General features: G+C 37.4%; 1 protein-coding gene and 1 non-coding gene across 10 annotated transcripts in view; both read left to right on the top strand.

Annotated features, from left to right (window-relative positions):
• Window positions 1–21,210, top strand: part of Nbea (neurobeachin) — a 545,747-nt gene that overhangs the window by 197,534 nt on the left and 327,003 nt on the right. For 6 of the 9 annotated variants that reach the window (XM_076574104.1, XM_042279069.2, XM_076574102.1 and 3 more), the window contains 2 exons: window positions 7,104–7,542; window positions 19,859–20,013. In XM_076574104.1, the coding sequence (XP_076430219.1) occupies window positions 7,104–7,542; window positions 19,859–20,013 (594 nt within the window). The remainder of the gene's footprint in view (window positions 1–7,103; window positions 7,543–19,858; window positions 20,014–21,210) is intronic. The other 3 variants (XM_076574103.1, XM_076574106.1, XM_076574108.1) reach the window with 1 other exon arrangement.
• On the top strand, window positions 17,881–17,995 carry LOC121830621 (small nucleolar RNA SNORA69). The gene has a single exon (XR_006073834.1). It is a non-coding gene; the product is annotated as a small nucleolar RNA SNORA69 (small nucleolar RNA).

The raw sequence follows: 21,210 nt of genomic DNA, 5'->3' as shown, positions 1-21,210 counted from the left end.
ATTTTACAATACCATTCAGTTCTACATAACAGCTACAGATTCCCTTGTTCTCCCCCTTCCTGCTACCCTCCCCTTCCCCCCAGCCCACCCTCCATTCCCACCTTCTCCAGGGCAAAGCCTCCCCCGAGGACTGGGATCGACCTGATAGACTCAGTCCAGGCAGGTCCAGTCCCCTCCTCCCAGATTGAGCCAAGCGTCCCTACATAAGTCCCAGGTTTCAAACAGCTAACTCATGCAATGAGCCCAGGACCTGGTACCACTGCCTAGATGCCTCCCAAACAGATCAAGTCAATCAACTGTCTCACCTATTCAGAGGGCCTGATCCAGTTGGGGGCCCCTCAGCCTTTGGTTCATAGTTCATGTGTTTCCATTCGTTTGGCTATTTGTCCCTGTGCTTGTTGAAACCAAGTTTGGATTTTTTAAAAAATCATTTCATGTATTATTTTTGCTTTGGGAGTTAAAAATGATTTTTATATAAGTTAATCTTATACTTTTATAATTAATGTAACTAATTTACAAGTTTTACACTTTTATATTCCATCTTAGGCTAGGGTGTTTCATTTGCTTGATATTTAAGAAGTAGGTGCTTTACCTAATTTTCAGTGCTATGCTACTCCTGTATAGAGCTTGGAAAACACCAAGCTCAGTACTTTAATATGTCAAACATATTGAGATCACTCTGAAACAGGGATTTTGAGAGAAGGAATGTGATGAATGAGGTAAGCTTGTAAATCTCATGTCATTTGTTAAACTTAACCTCATTTTTTTTTTTCAGTACGTATTAGGTGAATTCATTACATTCAATGAAAAACACTAAAAGTCATCTGGCATCCAACTGCCTGTTTCTGACAAGGCTCAGCTCAACCAGGCTAGTAATGGTTCAGCTTTGTGTGCTGGTTGGCTGGCCTATTGCTAAAAAAAGCTCATGAGAGCTGTTGAAACTCACACTCTATAGTTGCTACTATCACTACACAGATACCCCTAACTTTCTGTTAAAGTCATTGTATTAAATCCTCACAATACATGAGAAAGCATTCTAGAGAAGGAAGTATTGTGGAAGCTGCACTATAGTGTCAACTGAGAACATGTTCTGTGAAGGGTGTCCGAGTGCAATGAGAAATGAAGGTGGGCATTTTGGCTAGTAATCAGGTGTTTTTAGTTGTTGTCAATAATGTTTTTTCCAATTACTCTTACAGTGTGTTCTTTGGGCATTTGATTTTACTTCTATATAACATGATCACAGGGTGTGCTCTAAAATACTTGTGTAGAATTTTTATTACATTTCAAAATTATTACTCCATTTTAAAATCACTCAGTATGAAACTTTATTGATGTGTAAATATTTTGATGAGCTATCTTAAAAATTCAAACTTTCATCATAACTTGGAAGTCAACACATTGAGTTCTAAGTATCTTGTAAGTTAGAGGTTTTTGTTTGTTTGTTTGTTTGTTTGTTTGTTTTTTGGGTGTTTTTTTTTTAAGCTTTTCAGGACAGGGTTTCTCTGTGTAGTTTTGCGTTTTTCCTGGAACTCACTCTGTAATCCAGGCTAGCCTCGAACTCACAGAGATCCATCTGCCTCTGCCTCCCGAGTGCTGGGATTAAAGGCATGTGCCACCACTGCCTGGTGAGTTAGAGGTTTGTAATGCTCATTGAGTGTCAGTTAGCTGACCAAATCAGAGAGAAATAGTCCATGTCAACAACATTTAGCTATGCAGCTAAAGTGATAGATGGCTCAGCAGTTGAATACTTGCTGCAGTTTATAAAAAACAGATTTTAAATCCCAGAAGCCACAAGCAGGACTTTCTAGTTAGGGTTTCTACTGCTATGAAGAGATGCCATGACCACAGCAACTTTTATAAAAGAAAACATTAAGTGGCTGGCTTACAGTTTCAGAGAATTAGTCCATTATTATCATGGCAGGACCTGATGAAATGCAGGCAGACACGGCCCTGGAGAAGGATCTGAGAGGAAAGAGCTACATCTTGATCCCACAGGCAACAGGAAGTAGACTGAGACACTTGTCATGGCTTGAGGATCAGTAAGACCTCAAAGCCCACCTCCACAGTTTCTCCAGCAAGGCTACACCTACTCCAACAAAGCCACACCTCCTAATATTGCCACTCCCAGTTAGCTTATGGGGGCCAGTTACATTCAAACTACCAAAAAGAATTTCCAGTAAGGAGTGTAACTCTAGCTCTGAAGAATCTGACTTCCTTCTCTGGTTACCTGAGCATATGCATTCACATATACCCCCTATTGCTCCCCAACCTTCTTTCTTTTGGTATGGTAGTTTATGAACCACAAATTGAAGATATTGTTTTCTTAGATAATATTTTTACTGGGGAAATACTTACCTTTTGGTCTAATATAAATTTTAAAAGTTTAAAATTTATATGTAGCTTTTTTTTTTTTTTTTTTTTTGGTTTTTCAAGACAGGGTTTCTCTGTGTAGCTTTGTGCCTTTCCTGGAACTCACTTGGTAGCCCAGGCTGGCCTCGAACTCACAGAGATCCGCCTGCCTCTGCCTCCCGAGTGCTGGGATTAAAGGCGTGCACCACCACCGCCCGGCTATATGTAGCTTTTAAGGCAAGGCATACTATAAAAATGGTTGGATATCAAAAATCAAAACTCTGTGCACGGTGACAGATATGGATCTATAGTGAATCAAAGACCTCAACATAAATCCAGTTACTCTGAACCTGATAGAAGAGAAAGTAGGAAGTAGTCTTGAATGCATTGGCACTGGAGATCACTTCCTAAATATAACACCAGTAGCACAGACACTGAGAGAAACAATTAATAAATGGGACTTCTTGAAACTGAGAAGCTTTTGTAGGGCAAAAGACACGGTCAATAAGACAAAATGACAGCCTACAGAATGGGAAAAAATCTTCACCAACCCCACATCTAACAGAGGGCTGATATCCAGAATATATAAAGAACTCAAGAAATTCGACATCAAAATACACAACAGTCCAATTAAGAATTGGGCTATAGAGCTAAACAGAGAATTCTCAACAGAAGAAGCTCAAATGGCTGAAAGACATTTAAGGAATTGCCCAACATCCTTTAATCGTCAGGGAAATGCAGACCAAAACAACTGTGAGATACCACCTTACACCATCAGAATGGCTAAGATCAAAAACACTGAAGACAGCTTATACTGGAGAGGATGTGGAGCAAAGGGAATACTCCTACACTGTTGGTGGGAATGCAAACTTGTACAGCCACTTTGGAAATCAATATGGCACTTTCTTAGAAAATTGGGAATCAACCTCCCCCAAGACCCAGCTATGCTACTCTTGGGCATATACTCAAGAAATGCTCAATCATACCACAAGGACACATGCTCAACTATGTTCATAGCAGCATTATTTATAATAGCCAGAACCTGGAAACAACCTAGATGCCTTTCAACTGAAGAATGGATAAATAAAATGTGGTACATATACACAATGGAGTACTACTCAGCAGAGAAAAACAATGACACCATGAGGTTTGCAGCCAAATGGATGGATCTAGAAAAAATCATTCTGAGTGAGGTAACCCAGACTCAGAAAGACAAACATGGTATGTACTCACTCATAGGTGGATACTAGATGTAAAAGCAAAAGATGACCAAACTGCTACTCACAACTCCAGGGAGGCTATTTAGTAAAGAGGACCCTAAGAAAGACATTGGGATCGCCCAATAACAGAGAAATGGATGAGATCTACATGAGCAAACTGGGGGTGAGGGGGGTTAATGAAGGTCAAGGGTCGGGGGAAAGAGAGCTTAGGGGAGCAGGAGGTCCCAGCTGGATCAGGGACAGAGTGGGAGAACAAGGAAAGAGATACTATGATAAATGAAGACCCCATGGATATAGGAAGAAGCAGAGTGCTAGAGAGGTCCCCAGAAATCCATTGTGGACTACTGACAGTGGTCGAAAGAGTGCCTGAGCTGGCCTGATCTGGTGATTGGATGGCCAAACACCCTGGCTCTCATGGTACAACTCTCATCCAGTGACTGATGGAAGCAGATGCAGGGATCCATGGCCAAACCCCAGGTGGAACTCCAGGGGTCCAGTCAGCAAGAGGAGGGGTTATGTGGGAGGGAGATGTGGAGACCATGTTTGGAAGAAGCACCAGGGACAAGTGGCCGTACTAGTGGAGACACATGGACTGTGAACCAGTGGCCTCTATCGAGCTGGACCAGGTCCTCTGGATGGGTGAGACAGTTGATTGGATTGAACTATTTGGGAGGCCCCCAGGCAGTGGGACCAGGACCTGTGCTTGGTGCATGAGCTGGCTTTTGGGGGCCTAGGGTCTATGCTGAGACGCTTTGCTCAGCCTTGGTGCAGGGAGGAGGGGACTGGGCCTGTCTTGGCTGGATCTACCAGGCTGGACTGACTCCCCAGGGGAGACCTTGCCTTGGATAAGGTGGAAATGGGGGGTGGATTTGGGGGGGGGAAGGCTAGGGATGGGAGGAGGGAGGACGGGGGAATCAGTGGCTAATATGTAAAATTGAATTGATTATAAAATAAAAATATTTATTAAAAAAAAAAACCAAAACTCTGGACAACATCTGTAAATGTAGGCCAAGGACTGGAGTATATTCCAGATATTTTCTGACAGTTAAACTGTGAGATAAAATTGACCCATGTTAGTAACTGTCACTGACATTGTAGTTTTGTTATTGATTTTGGAAGCTCCTTCATTTCACTTACATTTCCTGTCATATGTTACAGAAATGTCATAACTGCTGTTCAGTGTTCTTGGTATTTTGTTAAAGTTTGAGTGGCCTCAACCACCTTCACTCCTCACTCTGTGTCCCTAGGTTACATATCAGCTTCCAAAATCTACTCTCACCGTGGTGTGAATGTCATCAAAATTTATGGCTCTTCTTCTCTTGGTTTCCAGGCATAAGTATTCCAGAAATTCTGTAGACTTTATTCTGTAGAATTTTTATCTTTTGAACTGCTTTCCTATTTGCATTGTTTAATCAGTAGTTTATTGCTATTCTTTATTCTTATTAAACTCATCATGATTTTATATCTTCCTTATTCCTAATGCTATAATTTTAATTTTAGTCTTAATTTTCTCTTAAAAGGTTTTATTTTTTGTTAAATCTTAGCTATAATTTTAACTCCTATTCCCTAATGCTTTTCCGGGTATTATTGAGATTGCATTTTAAAACTAATATAATTGTTATAATTTTTAATCTTTAAACAGCACAAGAGACATCTAGTGTATTTTTAATCTTAATTATTCTATGTTGGAACAAATATTCTTTCCCTAATTCTCAGATTAATCTTTTTTTTTAATTCTTGAGAAAACTTGACAATTAAAAAAGCAAAACTAAATAAATATACAAATGACTATAATATAACATTACATTATTGGATATATGTACATTTGTCTACTTAAATGTATATTGGACAGTGCAAAGTTTAAAGAGATAACTATTTCTGTATTAATGCATAAGCTTCAGTATAAGTCTAATAAAAAAAATAAAGGAGATTATAGTTTCTTTGCCTCTTAAAGTGTGGTGAAATGATTCTGAAATTAATCTAGAAAAGTAAATAAAATCATGTTCATATCATAGTATTCTTCTGCATTCAAGAGATTAGCAACTGTTTAACCACAAATCCAAGAGTTGATCTGTGTGTATGACTTTATCTCTAAAAGAGCAAACAGCATTCCTCTGTGTTTTCAATAGCTTGTCTCATGAAGCTTCCTGAGCTGCATGCTGACATCAGGCCTGTTATTTTCTGTTCAATTTCTTACTGATAGAACCTCTGAAAATACAGAAGCAAACATCAACAATTTTAATAAATTCCTATACTGTAAATCACATAAAATCTCTTAATGACTTGTTTTTCATCTTCAAAATTATTTTAAGTTATGCTAGGTGGCTGTGGCATATGCCTTTAATCCCAGCACTCAGGAGACAAAGGCATGTGGGTCTCTGAGTTGGAGGCCAGCCTGGTCTACACACACACACACACACACACACACACAGACACACACACACACACACACACACACACACACACAAAGATCAAGTACATTTTCCAATGCTATTTAGAATTATTATATGGAAGACTTCATCATATTAACTTTTGTCATCGGACTTGGACCTTTTAAAAAAATATCTCCACACCGTGTGTGTGTGTGTGTGTGTGTGTGTGTGTGTGTGTGTGTGTGTGTGTGTGTGCGTGCGCGTGCATGCGTGCATTTCTGTGTCTACATCTACATGAACACTCCCATGTATTTCACATTGTAGGTGTAGAAGTCAGAGTACCGCTTGCAAAAGTTGGTTATCTCTTGTTATATGAGTTCCAGAAATCAAGTTCAGGTTATCAGACTTGGTGTCAAGCTCCTTTATGTACTGAGTCATTATACTGGCCCAGATTTGACATTTTAAAGATATATTTCTTTTCAACCATTTTAATTAGTAACATGCACAATTGCTGTTTATAAAGATAAATATGATTCTGATTCCATTTTTACAAGTGGAAATTAATATTTATCCACAAAAATTAGGCAAGAGTTTCTAAAGTAATTGATAATAAAGGTACATATAGACTAGTTTCTTATGGCACACTGTGGTATAATTAAAGAATGTATCTTTTTGAAATAATCACTTGACATTTCACATTTAAAAAATTCACAATTATATGTATATAAATTTACAATAATGTCTTTAGCTAATTTAAACATTTGGGGCATTTTTTTATTAAAATGCCAAAAGGGGCATTAAAATGACTTTATATTTTTAAGGACCATAATAATTTTTAAGGAAATAGCAACATTCTTTTCTTGTATCTTGTTTGAGAACTAGCAATGAATGAATAATGGGAAGTTGATGTAACACTTTTTATTGCTTTAAGAAATTGATTGAATTATCCTCTTAAAGGCATGTGTTTTAGAGTGTCAGATAGGTTTTTTTTCTTTTAAGAAATGGGATTGTTTTGATATGTGCTGAACAAAACAACAGGTGCATATGGTTGTTGTATATAAGCTGAGTTGTGCTGTGTGTGTTCAGATAAACCCATGGAACCTTCATTTGCTTCATACCTGCACTTGAAACCTTTTGATTAGACCAAATTCTTTCATTACAGAAACACCTGCTACATTCCCAGAGACTGTAAAGGAAAAGGAAACACTAACCCCTGGTGAAGATATTCAGCTAGAAAGTTCAGTTCCTCACACAGATTCCGGAATGGGAGAGGAGCAAGTGGCTAGCATCCTGGATGGGGCAGAACTAGAAACGGCTGCAGGTCCTGATGCAATGAGTGAACTTTTATCCACGTTGTCATCTGAAGTAAAGAAATCTCATGAGAGCTTAACTGAACATCCCAGTGAAATGCTGAAACCTGCACCATCCATATCTAGCATTAGTCAAACCAAAGGCATTAATGTCAAGGAGATACTGAAAAGTCTTGTGGCTGCCCCAGTTGAGATTGCTGAGTGTGGCCCTGAGCCTATTCCATATCCAGATCCAGCACTGAAGAGAGAAGCGCAAGCTATTCTTCCTATGCAGTTTCATTCCTTTGACAGGTATGTACCAAACTTCATATCAACAGTGCTGTATCCATAGAAGGAATACTAAGCTCTGTTAATTTACAAAACCGTAGGAAGGTCTCAAGAACTTCTCATTTGTTACAAGACAGTCGAACTGTTAGTCCCCAGGATTGAGCCTGGGATGAGGCATGATATGGTAAGTAGCACATTGCACTGGGAAATGGTGAACACATCATCAGGTTTAATCTATCACTGAAGAATGATCACACATTGGGAAATCTGTTTTTCTCTTTAGCTTTTACCATTCTCTATATGAAATGGATAAGCTAACACTCTAAAACGTCTACTCTGATTTTCAAATACTCTTCTGTTATAAAATATTGTAGTAACTATTGAAGATTAAATAACATCCTTTAAGTAGCCACATTTAATTTTAATTTTTAAGTTGATCTTTTTTGAAAACTACAAAAAGGTTTGTGATTTTTTTTCCTGTAATAATTCTGCCATCATAAAAAGTTTATTTTGCCAGATACTTGAAAGTAAATATTCTCAAACGGCATTTTCTGACTTTAAACTACTTAGAACCTGGCCCATATATCTACATTTAAATATAAAATCATTCAAAGAATTTAAAAGCAACTGATTCCTTTTTCTAACCCACTATATATGCAATTAAATAATTCAATGAATCAAAATAAAATGTTATAGCTATAAAGAATCCTTTAATTTACTACAACTTACAATTTAAATCAAGTGCAGCATCAGAAAAATATTGCAGGTGTTCACTAATTACCAGCAAGAGTGTTTGAGTTCTGGTTTTTACTTTATACTCTATACTTCCAATTATGTTTATGTGTAGATATGTAAACTAACGAAGATGTTGGTTTATTGTATGGATGAAATGTTTGTTATTGATGTTTAAAACATATCTTCATACCAAAAATTTGTGTGTGAGAGAGATGATTGGTAAGCAGGTGCTTTCAGCTTTAATGATAAAGATTTAGTTTAGGAATCAGTGTTTCTTAAGCTAAAATATCAAGATCAATGTATAGGCAAACAGAATAATAAGTAATATTAATTTATTACTGAGTAGTTAGATGATGTAATTTTCATCAATAATCATCATATAAAGATGTGTCATGTTAGATGTTTCTAAGAAGTGGCAAATGGTAAGACTCTGAAATGTAGAAAATTCTTTTCTGACAAGTCCTTATTATCAAATAGTTGTTAACTCTGTGTTCTCATGTTTATTTATACAGTGATTATTTCTTCTTGTCTTCCACATTACATCTCTACTTCAATTGTCCAATATATGTTTACAGGATATGAGTGTTATTTCTACCTATTATTTGTGTCAGTCTATGCCTTCTATGTGCACATAAGACTATCAGTGTCTATATACTAAATACCACAAATTAATAAGGTAATTGAAGTTGTCCAATTTAATTTTAAATTGTATCTTTAAATTTTGTCAAAATACAAATGAATGAATCTAGATAATTACTGAAATTTGAAGGAGAGAATTCAGTATAAGCCAAAAATTTTTGTTGATTTGGATTTTTATTCATTTTTTTTTCATTAAAAATTACAACTGTCATCTGAATGGTCACTTTTCTTAGCTGCACAGCATTTAAACTTTTCAGAATATTGTTTTGAAACAATAGGACTTTATTTGTTCCTGGTAACATTTGTGCACAATGTAGTAGGAATGGAGTCATTATTCTAAATTGTGTAAGTAGAATGAAATAGAAGAGCACAAAGCATGTTTTTTATGTTTTTATTCTTTTTAGGAAGAGTCTCCAGTGTAGTTAATATATGCAGTAGCTCAAGTACTAGCAAATGTAAATGATGAGGTGATATTGATGAAAGGAGGGGATTGAGGTCTCAGGGGGCACTGATGAAGGATTGAACAGAAGCGGCCTTGCACTGCACGTAACTCAAGTCTGTCGTCTTCACTGCTCAAAGCCATAATGGGAGGTGGCAGTCTGAAATGAGTTGCCACGGCGAGCAGTATTATTTTTGAAATGCTTTCACACAAATCACTAGGCCCTGCATACAACTTAGTTTCATGCTTTAATGTCATCAGGAGGCACAAATTGGTGTGTCTAATTGTTTGCCACCTGCCAGCAAAATGAGCTGCCAGCCAGCCAGACGGGTTTGATTGTCTGTCAGCCATTCAATAGATCGAGAGTGACAACATCAAAAATTTAACTTTAAACTCTGAAGCTTTGAGCAGCTTTTCAGAGACATCATGCCCACAAGAACTCCTGGACTGCTACATTTTCAATTATATTTCCAGTATATTGCTGACATTTACCTTATCTGTCTTAAGGTAGCTATAATTGCATTATGAGGTATATAAACATATTACTGAAACACTGACATCTGAAATCCAAGTTATGACATGTCTTTTAACAACAGATTGAATTCCTTGAAAAATGGGATCCAAGATGACAGCCTTTAGAATGAAAGTCCAGAAAGCTCCCAGTGTCAAACACAATTACCACAAGGCTTATTCTATATATAAAATATTTTGCTTTTACTTTTAGTTGAAATAGCTGTAAACTCAGTTGCTGAACTCAAACTAGCACTAGGTAATTGTACTGGAAATCATCTATGATACTTCTTTTGTTAACCAGTTGCTTATTGGTCTGTTGTAGTCATTGCAGCAATGCATTTCCTATGCTTACTCCAGATTATAAAACGACTTGCTTAAACAAAACTGCAAAGACTAGAGTTCTGATCACTCATCTACACTCATCACTCATTTTTCCACTTAGGATGGAGCATTGAAGAATTTTGGTGTTTTAGAGTTACAATATTTTAATATGTAAAAAGCAACATCAAATTCTAGACATGCTTAGGTCTAAGTTTATTTAGAATTTGGTATTTCTTCAAATTGTATGTGGAATTCTTTATATGTTCTTACCTACATGTACAAAAACTATTGGTTTCAAATATTTCCTCGTGGCATCTGTACAGATTATAAAACATGTCTTTGATTATACTGGGTTACCAAAGGGTATATGTATTCATATAAAAATATGGAATCCCCCAAACCAGTCTGCAGTAAGCACTGTGTGTAGAGATTGCTGGATTCTTACTATTGAGTGAAAACATTTAGGATGGTTTTGTTTCTAACAACAGAGTTTAGTGTTGTCATCTGGAAAGGGACACAGCAAGTTGCAGAATTCTCTACCAACACTGCCTCTCTTGGTAGATTTACTAGTAGACCATAGTTTGTTAATAGTTCTAGTTAAGCTGTCACTAACTGCATGTTAGCTTTTCTCCAAGTCTGCAGGTAAGGTTGTGTCCCACCCACCCCATTTTTAAATAAAATTACTCTGTAGTTCACCATGGTTCTTTGTACATTTCTCTTGTTACTCTTTTAGAAATTGTTATAAATTTAGCATATCATAGAAAGCTTGCAGTTGTATTGTTTCCTTAACTAACAGAGGCCAATATGGTTAAGATTATATAATTACATGCCATCCTTTCTTGTTTTTCAAACCTGTTTTGTGTTCAGATTTCTAGGTTTGATGTAGTTAGGCAAACTAGTAATATATTTTTCCTTACTTTTTAATATTTTGCCTCCAAAGCATTTGCTTTTCTATAATAAGAACAACTCTGAAATATGTAGTTAAAATAAATAATGATAAATAATTTAGATTTCCTATTTTAAACAAAGTATAAGCTTAATGTAGGTATATTCTTTCTTCATTAGATTGTTAACATTGGCTTTATTGCAAAAGAGTAAAAATAGAGGATGTAATAAAGAAGTTCTTAAGCAGATCTTACTTATGTCTTTAGCCATAGAACTAAGGTTGTTTTTTAAAAGTATAATTATTTGTGCTGGTGTTGTATTCCTACTTCTTTGTGTTTGTTGAAGAATCTCTTTTGATTATACTATTTAAAAGAAAAAAGTAAATATATTGACGGATAGTTATGGACCTGCCAGCTTTTACGAGTTAAGTATTCCATTGTAATCTCTGATTTTATCCTACCTGGAGTGGACTGGGTGTGATGGAGTCTTGACAATGTGACTGTACCCTGTGCTCTCTTTGTCTTTCCTGGCATCTACAGAGACAGTTTAAGTGAATTAAATAATGGATCTCTTTTCAGTAGGTAAATTAATGAAATAACTATTTAAACATATATTGGTATTCTCAAATATTTTATCAAGTAGAGAAGCGTAATAGATGAAACATTAGATCAATAACGCTGTGATGTCTAGTGAGAATCAGTAAACAACTGCAATTCCTAAAGTATTTAGCGTATTATTTTTCCACTCAGTTCCTGTTTTTTACATAAGTGTCTTTGGACAAAGCATGATCTGTGAATAAATAATCCTAGCAATTGATAGTTGTTCTCTATATAATCTGTTCTTGCTGTTTACTCCCAGTGCCCTCTCTGTTTTAGGGTGTCATTCACTTTGTTAGTTAGATCTTTGTATATTTATGTCAGAGACATTTTTCTATTTTACTAATATTTTTCTTTGACAGTTTGGTAGATTTATATAATGCATTCTGATTACTCTGACCACCTGTCCTCCTTTACCGCCCTCACATCCCTGTTAACCACTCACTCCTTACCGGTCGCTTTCCCAGATTCATGACTTTTGATTTTGTTTTGTGACCTATTTACTTTAACTAGACTGTTTGTGAGAGTATCAAAACTCTCTGCTGGAGCCTGGTGGGATCACCATTGTGTACATAACTGAAAGCTGTGATGTCTCTGCTCCTTGGATCTGCCCATGGGAAGTAATTCAGCAGTGAGGAGTAGGTCCCTGACCCCATCCTCTACCTGTGCCTGTAGCCCATGGGCCCATTTTTATGCAGACCCGGTGCTGTCATCATAGTTGCTGAGAGGTTGTGATTACAATGGCTGTGTCACAGCCCTTCTTGTATTCTGCCTCCATGGTTTTCTTCCCCCTCTTCCGCAGTTTACCCTGAGCCTTGTTTAGGGCTGAAAACTCGTTTGTCATTTATCCTTAGCACCCTGTCCATCCGTGAGTCTCTACATTTACTGTCAGTTACTGGATAGAGGCTCCTCTGATTAAAGCTGAAAGGAATATTTGTCTTCATATAAAACTAAATATTTAAAAGTTACTTTGACATTGTTCTAACTTAGCTAAACAACAGTCTTGCATTCTTCCCCAGGGTCTGTTACTTCCTGTGGGGTTTTGACAAGGTTTTACAGTAAGTAACAGGTATGGATCCTTTTTGTGTCGAGGTAATCAAATTTAGTCAGAGAGGAGTTATTCACCTTATAAAAGCAGTGCCACAATTGCACTAGTGAGCACATCTTGCCTGGCTGATTCATCTCATGGTTCGGAGTGTTCACAGGTAGATAAACCATTGATACTTTTGTCTCCCAGCAGTTTTGATAGCATCTACCAATACTGTAAAAGGAAGCCAGTAAAGAGGAAGAAGATTGCAGCTCAATTGCCGCTTTTTATCATTCAGTGAATAAGGGTTTCCTTACCCTCACATGTACATTTGATTTCTTAGTAATAGTCATTCTGACTAGGGTGAGATAGAATCTCAGGGCAGTTTTATTCTGCATTTCAATGATGGCTAAAGATGTTGGGCACTTTTAAAAGCTGTCTTTTCATCATTTTTAATCATTTGAGAATTCCTTGTTTTTATCTGTAGACCATTTTTCGAAAGATTGGTTTTCTTAAAAAAAAATTTCCTTGTGTATTCTATTATTAATCCTCTGATTGATGTATAGCTGGCAAAGATTTTCTCCCTTTCACTCAAAATAGCAAATGACCCAAGTAAAGTCTTTGTACTTCCCTCTGAAACACCTCAAACCAAGCCTCCATCATTTGCATTGCTCTCAATATTCTTAACTTCCATGCTCTTACAGAACATCCCACTGAGCTCTCAACACTCAGCAGCTTTTCTAGCCAAAGTTCCAACATCCTTCCACAATCCTCCCCAAAACATCAGAAGATCTGTCTCATTAATACCCTACAATCATGGTACCAGCTTCTGTGTTTGTCCATGATCTATTGCTGTGAAGATACATCATGATATCAGCAACTCTTACCAGCCAACAGCATGTCCAGGCCTGTCACAACAATACCTGACTCCTGGTACCAACTTGTCTTAGGGTTTCTATTGCTGCAATTAAAGACTGCAAAAAGCAAATTATGGAGGAGAGAGTTTATTATAAGCTTATATTTCCATATCACAGTTCATCATGAAGGGAAATCAGGACAAAAACTCAAATAGGGCAGGAACCTGGAGGCAGGAGCTGATGCAGAGGTCATGGAGGGGAGCTGCATACTGGCTTGCTCAGCTTGATTTCTTATAGAACCCAGGTCACCTGCCCAAGGGTGGCCCCATCCACAATGGGCCAAGCCCACCTACATCAATCACCAATTAAAAAAATGCCCCCACAGGCTTGCCTACAGCCAGATCTTAAGGAGGCATTTTCTCAATTGGGGCTCTCTCCCTCCTGACAACTCCAACTTGTATCAAATTGACACAAAACTAGCCAAGACACTCACATTCTATCAGTTGCCTTTTGGTTTGATTGACTGTTTCCTTTTCTGTATAGAAGATTTTTGTTTCATGAGGTCTCGTTTATTAAGTCTTTTTCACACTATTAGTTCTATCAATCCATGAGCAAAAGAAGTCTGTCTTCTAGTGATTTCTTCAGTTTCTTTCATCAGAGATTTAAATTTTTCATTGTAGAAGTCCTTCCTCTCCTTGGTTAGGGTTACTCTGGGGCTTTTCTTTTCTTTTCTCTTTTGTTTTTTTTCCGGCTGTTGTGAAATGGAATTGTTTGCCTGATTTTTTTTCTCAGCATGTTTTTTATTGGTACAGAGAGTGAACATTGATTTCCTTATGTTAGTTTTGTTTCCTGACACTTTGTTGAAAATGTTCTTTAATTCTGGGAGTGGTCTGGGTGAGTCTTTATGGTCTCACATATAGAATCATATCAACAGCAAACATGAATTCTCTGAATTCTTTTCCTATTTGTATCTTTTTTCTTTTTCCTGTTTTACTGCTCTAGCCAAGATTTAGATCACTGTATTGAAGCTGGGTCAGGTCTCTACAGGGGCTGGTCACTTCCTGCAGAGCTAGCAAGAAGACTGAGGTTGACAAGGAGTCCTGATGAAGGCAGGTGGGGGCTTGAGTTTCCTATGGGGAAATAAGGAAAGGCCCATAACCATAAGTAAGGTCATCATGGAGTCCAGAATAAAAAAGCATGCTGGGACCTAAGTACCTTAAGGAGGAAAAATTAAAGGTATAGTTAGCTTAGGGTTCTGGGGAAAGTGGGTGGGTTTTAGGCAGCCTCTGGAGAAGTTAGAGAGCAATTACTTTGCAGAGTGTTGGCATAGCAATCCTAGAAATATGAGAAGGATTTTAGGAAAGATCTCTATCCAGCTTTGGAGTTGGAGAAGCACAGTAGGGATCTTAGGCACACAAAATTCAGTATTGTGATCCTAGGCAAACAATGTGATCATGTTAACTAAAACAACTTGTCTTCAAAAATTCATGAAATTATTGATGAAGAAAAATACCTGGGAAATCAGTCAAACTCACCTTACTGTTAAAATCACTTGAGTCTTTGTCACATGGTCATCTCAACAATTTGAGCACACCTATCACTGGAAATTAGTTGATAAGTATTAAAGAGATTTCTTGGTGCTGCTGGCCCTAACTTGATATTTTCAGATGCATGGAAGTTTCATTTTATTACAGGTCTTTAGATGTTTTAAAAGTTACTACATGTTTTCCATATTTTTTTAGTCTTTTCAGGCTTCATAAGGCTTTGTTATCTTTATATCCTATAAGTGTTTCTTTTAGATATGAGAGTATTGTTGTTACTGTTAAACTATGAGGCCTCAAACTGCTCATAGGTTTTTCACTTAGGAAGACAACAAGGGAAGAATGTCACAGGATTATAGCTTCTTTCAGTCTGGGTACTATTGCTAATGTAGACCTGACCTGCATCAGCACTTTTGAGACTTCCATGGTAATATCAATAGCTTAAAGAGCAGTGATAATCTGTAATATGCAGATGCCATGCCAAGTACTTTGACAGCAGCCTTATGCAGTACAAACCATTGGGAATCTCTTTGTAACAGTGAAGAGAAATGTGGACTCACATGCTCCATTTCACATAGCTAGCAGCTGTCAGATCTAGACCTCTAACCTAGGGTAGAACACTTGGAGGTGTACTCTCAGTCATGGTGCTTCACCAAACCCAATGGTGTCTGTAGGTGAACTATTCTTTCCCGCCCACCAGTTTACAAATAACTGACAAGGAGACTTATTAATTGTAAATGCTTGGCCAATAGATCAGGATGGTTACTAGCTAACTCTTATATTTTAAATTAACCCATATTTCTTATCTACCCTCTGCCACATGGCAGTACCTTCTTTCAACGAAGTATGATCTTCTTGCTTCTCTCTGCTATTCTCTTGACTCCTCAGATTCCACCCTCCTTCTTCCCACCATTGTCTCTGCCCTGAAAATCCTGACTAGCTGTTAGCCAATCAGCTTTTTATTAACAATGAGAGCAACATTTTTTCACAGTGTACAAAAGTATTATTCCACAGCATTTCTTCCTTTTTGTCTAAATAAAAAAGGAAGGTTTTAATTTTAACATAGTAAAATTATGTAAAACAAAACAGTTATCAAGTAAGAATTATAGCTAAAATATTCAGTCCATTTATATTTGGCAAAATCAGAGAAAATATTCTATTATCTATCTTTGTGAGTCTAAAGTTTTATATCTAATTTACCTTTCTATCATAACTAAGGAAAACTTTAAGTCTAATTATTTAGTCTTCAACTCCATCAAAGACCCTAGAAGGGTGAAATGGTACTGAATGACAGGGACATCTGGCTGCCTGGACAGTCACCCTGGTTCTTATGTAACCTTGGGGCATCCAACTTTGGCCTACAGGCCTAGTATCTGACAGATATTTTTGAGAAGCAGGAAATTTGGAAAAACTGTCCTACCTTGTCTTGGCAAAGTTTGATAATCGCCTTCTTTTGTGTCCTACTGGTCCAGTTTGGACAGTGTACTGTCAGCAGTTGAGGCAAGGGCAGTTTCTTTGCCCAAATGGCTAGCTTTGGCCATAAAGAAAGTAAATTTCATATGGAGTTTTTTCTTTTTTTTTTTTATGACTTTTTTTTTTTTTTTTTTTTTTTTTTTTTTTGGTTTTTCGATACAGGGTTTCTCTGTGTAGCTTTGCGCCTTTCCCGGGACTCACTTGGTAGCCCAGGCTGGCCTCGAACTCACAGAGATCCACCTTGCTCTGCCTCCCGAGTGCTGGGATTAAAGGCGTGCGCCACCACCGCCCGGCTCATATGGAGTTTTTTCAATGCCCATCTTCTTTTTTGAAATAAATTGGTGCTGTCAGGAGCAGATATTTCTCACTGTCAAGAAAAGCCTTATGTTTTTAAACATTTTAAATGCCATATTCTGTAGGTCTTTGAAGTATTTGAAGACCATCTATCCATCCAAATATATGTTTAACCTTGAAAACATACCTAATATGACTGCAAGTTTGATTATTATAGATGACTAACGACTAATCTATATTTTGTAATGATACACTGTTTTTTTAGTCTTCTAATTTTTATTAGTTTTTTTTTTAATTTTGTAATTTAATTTAATTTTACATATCAGCCACGGATTCCCTTGTCCTGCCCCCCTCCCGCCCTCCCCACCTTTCCCCCATTGGCATCTCCTCCAAGGCAAAGACTCCCCATGGGGATTGAGTTCAACCTGGTAGATTCAGTCCAGGCAGGTCCATTCCCCTCTTCCCAGGCTGAGCCAAGTGTCCCTGCATAAGCCCCAGGTTCCAAACAGCCAGCTCATGCACTAAGGACAGGTCCCGGTCCCACTGCCTGGATGTCTCCCAAACAGATCAAGCTAATCAACTGTCCCTCTTATCCAGAGGGCCTGATCCAGTTGGGGGCTCCTCAGCTATTGGTTCATAGTTCATGTGTTTCCGTTCGTTTGGCTATTTGTCCCTGTGCTTTTTCCAATCTTGGTCTCAACAATTCTCACTCATACAAACCCTCCTCTTTCTCGCCAATTGGACTCCTGGAGCTCCACCTGGGGCCTGGCCGTGGATCTCTGCATCTGGTTCCCTCAGTCATTGGATGAGGTTTCTAGCATGACAATTAGGGTGTTTGGCCATCCTATCACCAGAGTAGGTCAGTTCAGGCTTTCTCTCGACGATTGTCAGTAGTCTATTGTGGAGGTATCTTGCAACACTGAAATAGTTAATGAAGAAATTAACAAAAGAAGGGTTTGTGTTATGGAAAGGTAAGAAGTTTGGACTTGAGAATGTGATGTTCATATAGTTTCACTGAGTGGACTTCATCCATCAAAAGTACAAAACAGGTTATAAGTACAGCTCTTCATTTTGTGGAAGTATTGCCACTACCCTGCTGAAAGAGAAACCATGTTTACCTTTATGAGTGTAAAAATGACAGCCTGACAAAGACAGTTCAGAAAAATAAGTATATAATAATAAATGGGCATATTAATAATAAAATATACAGGCATTAAATGACAGCATACATTGAATATTTTTATGCTGTCAGTCACTGTTTCTCATGCTTTGCATTTGAACTTAAATAATCTTGTGAATCTTTTTCCATAAAATCAATCATAGTTGAGTGATGCTTGGGAGATATTTATGAAATAAAGTTTGAAGTGCTATAAATTTTGAGAACTAAGCCTTTACAGCAAGGAAATGTAGATACTGATTATATTTTGGAAATTAATATTTTAAAATTGAGCAGTATCCACATATGTTTATCATGACTGTGAAGTTAAGATTTTTAAATGAAATTTATTTAAGTGTTGAATAAATATAAGAAAATAATGAATTTCTATGTTACAAAATTAAGGCCTGAAAGCTAAGTAGCACTTTAACTATATATGCATGCTATAATATGAATTGTCTTGTATTAGAGAAAACTATTTTAATGAGAGAACCAAAATACTAGATTTTTATTCCCTTGGTGTGTTTGTTATCCTTCACTTCATTTTCCACCATCATATTTTCTTTGGCAAATATTTCTTTTATATATATATATATATATATATATATATATATGTGTGTGTGTGTGTGTGTGTGTGTGTGTGTGTGTGTGTGTGTGTGTGTGTGTGTGTAAATTTTGACAGGTTTTAGAAAGTGGGATGTGTGTGTATGTGTGTGCATGCCACCTGGAAATCTGAAGACTTTGGAGAGTCCGTCCTCTCCTTCCATCATGGAAGGAGAATGTCTTGTTTCTGCTGGACTGTGTAGCATGTGCAGGCTGACTGGGCAATGAGCTTCTGGGCGAATCTCCTGTCTTCACCTTCTATCTTACATCAGAAGTGATGGAATTACCAGGTGCTTGCTACCATGTCTGGCTTCTTTACTTGGGTTCCAGGGGTCAGGTTCTCAGGTGTAGCACAAATCTTAAGTCTTATTAATAAAAACAAACCTGGAGCCAGGTATTGGGGTGAATGCTGAAAGATCAGAGAGACAGAACCAGCCACAGCTAACCTCACCTTGCCAAGTTCTCTGCTGATCTTGTTTCCTCAGACTGAAAGCCTCTGAGTCCTCATCAGAATGGATCTCACCTGTACTGCTCCTCAAAAACCTAAAAGCTTAACAGACTCTAGTTCCTGGTCCTCACGCCTTATATACCTTTCTTCTTCCTGCCATCACTTTCTGGAATTAAAGGCATGTGTCACCATGCCTGGCTGTTTCCAGTATGGCTTTGAACTCACAGAGATCCAGACGGATCTCTCTCTGTCTCCGGAATGCTAGGATTAAAGACGTGTGCTACCACTGCCTAAACCTATATTTAATATAGTGGCTGTTCTGTTCTCTGACCCCCAGATAAGTTTATTGGGGTGCACAATATATTGCGGTACACAATATCACCATACTCAGGTGCCAATTTTTTGGGCATTTTACATGCATGATGGTATAATAAGAAGGAAGTGGACATTTTGTATACATTTTATTGCAAGATTATTTGTTAAGCATGTGCAAAATATATTGACCTGAGCTTCTCTTGATTTATGCTTATTTTTCATTTGTTATTTTAAGAAAGATTTACAAACTCCAGAGTCTACTTTAGTGTTTACCAAATAAACATTTAATGTCATAGACTTCCCAGTGTTTGCTTAAGTCTTCCTTTTATCAGTGATGTTAGGTTTGCAAGTTAACAGTGTGGAGGGTTCGGGAAGGAGAGGAAAGAACTGAGGGAAGGGAACTTAGCTGGACTACATTGTTGGCTTTGTGTATCTGCTGTGCATCATGGGAACAGGCTTTATCTCAAGCCTTGGTGTTGTTACTGTCTTTCTCTGCAGGAGTGTGGTGGTGCCTGTAAAGAAGCCACCTCCAGGTAGTCTAGCTGTCACTACTGTGGGAGCCACCGCTGCAGGAAGTGGGCTGCCAACAGGCAGTACCTCAAGTATATTTGCTGCCCCTGGAGCTACACCAAAAAGTATGATTAACACGACAGGTATCGTCCTTATAGACTTTTGTGAAGCTTCATCCTTTTTTCTCCGTTTGCTGTATCTTCATTTTCCCATTTGTTCTCAACAACTAAAAAGCCCAGATCATTTAGAGTTAGCTTAGTTTTTAGTGTGCTGCAACAACTTCTCACAACTTGTTGCTTGTTTTAGGACACAGATACAGTGGTCATATCAGGAGACAGTACTGGTTTTTGTTTTGAGTTTTCTCAAAACATCGTAATCTACTTTCAAGGTACAGTCAGAGTATTGGAATACATTTGGGGAGCAAAAGCTGATTTAGATACTAGAGAGTGACAGGGGAAAAAACTTATAAAGCATGTGAAGGTGCATCAAACATGTTAGTGCTAGAAAATGGATTTTTTGGATTGAACCCTAAGGTGTATCCTTTGCTAAATCCTTCAAGGAAAGGCAGAATTCTCTAAAAACCTTGATGATATGCAAGAGCCTCAACTTTGTAAATAGAGCATATGAATACGGACCATTGCCTCACACTGAATTAATTTATATTCTTAGATTATAACTGTATCCAATTCATTGTCCGGCTATTTCCTATGATTCTAGAAATCAAAAATTCCAATTTAAATTCTTACTAAAATCAATCTCTCTCCTCTCTCTCTCTGTCTGTCTCTGTCTCTATCTCTGTCTCTCTCATTTTCTCTCAAATTTCCAGAAATGTTCCTGTTGATTAATAGCTAAATAAATCCTTACCCAAATCTTTGTGATTCCATTTTAGGTATTTATACAACGCAAGATGATCCCTGACTTTCCTTCCCTGACTATAGTAGTCTTCTGTTCTCCAAACTGTATAGCCTTGAACTTTTCCATTTATTATCATTACTTAGATTCTTCCCATTTCTATTGATTTTGTAGCTCCTTTTTGTGCTTTCTGTATCTATCTTGTTTATCATGCCACCTGAGTCTGACATATCATGAGCCACACATTTATGGGTGTAGTAAGTAGAACACTCTCTCAAGCATATATACTTGTCTCAATCATTGAGCAGCATTAATGGCACTTTAAAATTTGTAAGTTTATTTTTTCGGTTTTAAAAATATAACAGTGTAGTAGAATCTGTACTTAGTGATATCTAGTAAATAAAGTCCTTATTTTTCTTATGACTGCAGTAAAATGAAAAGATTAAATCACCTTTTGTCTTTGTACAAGACAAGTTATGCTTTCTTGT

Source organism: Peromyscus maniculatus, chromosome 6 (genome assembly GCF_049852395.1).
Source record: "Peromyscus maniculatus bairdii isolate BWxNUB_F1_BW_parent chromosome 6, HU_Pman_BW_mat_3.1, whole genome shotgun sequence".
NCBI lineage: Eukaryota > Metazoa > Chordata > Mammalia > Rodentia > Cricetidae > Peromyscus > Peromyscus maniculatus.
Note: the sequence above shows the minus strand (reverse complement) of the source record. Positions and strands in the feature narration are given on the sequence as shown.